The sequence below is a fragment of the Corapipo altera genome, unplaced genomic scaffold (assembly GCF_003945725.1).
Source record: "Corapipo altera isolate COAL_440 unplaced genomic scaffold, ASM394572v1 61509, whole genome shotgun sequence".
NCBI lineage: Eukaryota > Metazoa > Chordata > Aves > Passeriformes > Pipridae > Corapipo > Corapipo altera.
The window spans coordinates 2,816-6,414 of NW_020886420.1; the positions used below are offsets into that span (position 1 = coordinate 2,816).

Consider the following 3,599-nt stretch of genomic DNA (forward strand, 5'->3'; position numbering starts at 1 on the left):
TCCTCTACCTTCTGCCCTCTGCACTCTCCTGTTTCTTTTCATGTCAGAGCCAGTGAGAACATTGATCCCTCTCAAGCCTCCCCACACTGTGTTGATTTTAGAGTTCTGCTTTAAATGCCCATTCAGTTCTCTCCCTTCCTATCTTAAATCTCTGGGTGTGCAATTGGTCTTCCTTGACCTTGTTTCTTTTTCTTTTTTTTTTTTTTTTACCACTGCTGAAAAATGAGCTGTTATTTTCACAGAGTTGTGCAGCACATGAGGCAGACCTTCCTCCTGATGGGCAATTGTCAGCTCAGAGTCCACCTCTTCACAAGTGACACTTTATTGTGTTTCTCTATCTGTGTTTTTAACTTTATTGAATTTTGTGTGCTATGTAACGGCACTGTTTGCTGGGTGTCGTGGAAGCCTTCTGTAATTCTAACCTATCAGTCATTGTCCTTAGTGCCTGGAATAGCTGTAATTTCATTGGAAACATTGTGTTCCTTCCTGTTCAATGCTGCTCTGATTTACTTACTGCTGGAACAACATATGCCCCAGCACAAATAACTACTCTCATTTTGTGTCTTTCAAGATTATTTGTGTGAGCGAGAAGCTTTCTTTTGATCACTGCTAAAGTGTTATAGAAGGGATAAGCAGTTAGAAACCAGATGAGAAAAAGCTGTACCATGGCACAGGTACACAAAGATTTTATAAGGCAACACTCTTTACAAAGACGAATGGTGCTACAGATCAAACCTTTAAAACTAGAAAGAGATGAAGACTATTGCCCATGATGTGCATCCAAATGAATCTACTCTTTATTCCTACATATTCCAACATATTGAGGGGGTTGCAAATATCAAATATGGAAGAAAGTGACAGAGAGTTCACATTTTGTGCAGCTCTCAGGTCACTTTGCTGCCTCGTGACATCCTCACTCTTCCTCTTCTATTTTCTTCCCATGCATGTCCCGGCTCTTCACTCGGAGCTTGTTGACCTGTGACTCTGCAATGTCAGCTCGTTCCTCGGCTTCCTCGAGCTCATGCTGGATCTTGCGGAACTTGGAGAGGTTGACATTGGAGAGCTCCTCCTGTGTGGGGAGAGGGAGTTGGTGGTGAGGAGCCCAGGGCAGGGATTTCACTCCTCCTGCACCTCGGCCTTGTGGGGCTTCAGCTCTTCTCTGGGGGGAGGCACAAACCTCTGTCCCCCTTCCACCACTGCTCACACGTCAGCTCACCCCAACCTCCTCATCCTCCCCTTCCCAGGACTCCTCTGGGAAAAGCATCACCAGGACTGTGTCATACATGAGGAACAGCTTTGTCACTTGTGCTCTTGTTCTCCCACTACTTGCTGCCTCATTATCAGTGTCACTTGTCAGGCTGAGAAAGATCCTGAAGCGTTCTGCTGCTGACTATTAGCAGAGATTCGGGAACTTCTCAGTGAGTGCATGTGACCCGTGGGTTTGTTTGCTCTGACCTCCTGCACAAAACAGGCTGTAGAACTTGCCTCAGTTCATCCTTGACTGCAAAGTGCCCAGAGCTCACCAAGGTCTCATGACACGACAGCAAAACACCGAGGCCAAGGCTGTTGTGTCTTGGGAAATTCTTTCAAGCCCCTTTCCTGGTGTTCAGCCTCATTCGATGCCTGTGCTGCCCCAATGGAAGGTGACCCTTGCCCATTCCTCCAGCAATACTTACAGCTTCCTCAGCCTGTCTCTTGTAGGATTTCACCTTCATTTGCAGCTTGTCCACCAGATCCTGCAGCCTGAGAACATTCTTCCTGTCTTCCTCAGACTAGAGGAGATGGTAAGGAGGAAGGAGAATGAATTCTTGGTTCTGCATCACACAGGGTTAAGAAATCCCCTTGGGGGTGGTGTGTGCAAAATGAGACTTGCTGTGAGAAAACTCCGTCTAAGCCCAAGGAGGCCTCCAGCCTTACCTGGTAGGTGAGTTCCTTCACCCTCCTCTCGTACTTGCGCACACCCTTCACGGCTTCAGCGCTGCGCTTCTGCTCAGCATCAACCTCCCCTTCCAGCTCCCGCACCTGCAATGAGAAGCCCGTCCCTGCAGCTTCCCTGGGGGTGTCTCTCCAAGAGACAGGGTCACTCATGCACCAACACAGCCCTACTCACCCTGGCTTCCAGCTTCTGGATTTGCTTCTTGCCTCCCTTCAAGGCCAACTGCTCGGCCTCTTCCAGACGGTGCTGCAGGTCCTTCACCGTCTGGTCCAGGTTCTTCTTCATCCTCTCCAGGTGGGCACTGGTGTCCTGCTCCTTCTTCAGCTCTTCTGCCATCATGGCCGCCTGAGCAGAGCAAAAGGTCAAAGCCCTTGTGGGGCTGGAGGCATTTTGGGGAGAATACATCCCCCATCAGCAATGAAAGGAGCCCCGACTCACATCTGTGATGGCCTTCTTGGCCTTCTCTTCAGCATTGCGGGCTTCCTGGATCGTATCCTCCATTTCGCTCTGAATCTGAGAAATGTCTGTCTCCAGCTTCTTCTTGGTGTTGATCAAGCTGGTGTTCTGTGCAACAGGAAAGACAGGAATGGTGCTGTCAGTCCAAATGCCTGCACACCAAGGCCTGAAAGTACAAGTAGAGTTTAGGAAAATTGTAATGCAAGAGACTTGCATTAAACCGGGCACTGGGGGCTGGCTGGAGGGACAGCACATTTCATCAAGTGTTTACACATTAATCACTTACAAGGTGCGGGACAATCTCCCTCTTTTTTATCCCTTGTGGATGGGATTAATTTCCAGCAATGCCTGACCTGGGTGTGGAGGAGCTGCGCACGTTCAGTGGCATCCAGGAGCTCCTGCTCAGCCAGTTTCCTCGACCGCTCCGTCTGCTCCAGGGCTGCCCGTAGCTCCTCAACTTCAGCCTGCAGCAGGTTTGCTCTGCGCTCCACCATGGCCACCTGCTCCTTCAGGTCATCCTGGGTCCTGAGAGCATCGTCCAAGTGTAGCTGGGTGTCCTGTAAGAGAGACAAGAGGAATTACAAGGCATCAGTGTGTGCTCGAGTGCCAAAAATATCAGGGCTCTCTCTATCTGTAGTTCTGCTGAACAGACCTTGAGCACAGCCTGTGTGTTTCGCAGGTTCTTTTGTGCCTCTGCAGCCTGGCGGTTGGCATGGCTGAGCTGGATCTCCATTTCATTCAGGTCTCCCTCCATCTTCTTCTTCAGCCTCAGGGCTTCATTCCTGCTCCTGATCTCAGCATCCAGGGTGCTTTGCATGGAGTCTACGACTCGGAGGTGGTTTCTCTTCAGCTGGTCAATCTCCTCATCTTTCTCTGCTATCTTCCTGTCAATCTCAGACTTCACCTGGTTGAGCTCCAGCTGCAGGCGCAGGATCTTCCCCTCTTCATGTTCCAGAGACGCCTGGATATGCAGCAGGAACAGTGACTTAGACAACCACTTACTTTCTAAGCAATCTTTAACAGGGGTCTTAATGAAACCTAGGCTTCCTTTTCTGCCACATCTCCAAAACATTTACAATAATTTTTAGTAGTGTACGTACCTCAGCTTCCTCCAGGGAGGCTTGCAGTTCAGATTTCTCCTGCTCAACTTGCTTCTTGACTTTCTCCAGCTCATGAATTGCCTTTCCTCCCTCCGCAATCTGCTCCG

The 3,599-nt window shown here is 49.5% G+C and overlaps 1 protein-coding gene across 1 annotated transcript; it reads right to left on the reverse strand.

Annotated features, from left to right (window-relative positions):
* Positions 1–770: 770 nt before the first annotated feature.
* On the reverse strand, positions 771–3,593 carry LOC113941188 (myosin-8). Its single transcript, XM_027632343.1, has 8 exons — positions 3,493–3,593; positions 3,045–3,353; positions 2,746–2,949; positions 2,375–2,500; positions 2,111–2,281; positions 1,918–2,022; positions 1,677–1,772; positions 771–1,069 (listed from the first exon to the last, which is right to left on the reverse strand). The coding sequence occupies exons 2-8, from the start codon at positions 3,207–3,209 to the stop codon at positions 914–916; spliced, it is 1,023 nt and encodes a 340-aa protein (XP_027488144.1). The 5' UTR covers positions 3,210–3,353; positions 3,493–3,593; the 3' UTR covers positions 771–913.
* Between the last annotated feature and the right edge of the window lie 6 nt (positions 3,594–3,599).

Bases quoted from the DNA above. Each gene is read 5' to 3' on its own strand.
- LOC113941188 (XM_027632343.1), bottom strand. From the start codon at position 3,209: ATGCAAAGCACCCTGGATGCTGAGATCAGGAGCAGGAATGAAGCCCTG. The intron at 2,501-2,745 runs GTCAGGCATTGC...CCTGTTGCACAG, and splicing joins CGCAGCTCCTCCACACCCAG to AACACCAGCTTGATCAACAC. The intron at 2,023-2,110 runs GTGAGTAGGGCT...TTCTCATTGCAG, and splicing joins TCCAGAAGCTGGAAGCCAGG to GTGCGGGAGCTGGAAGGGGA.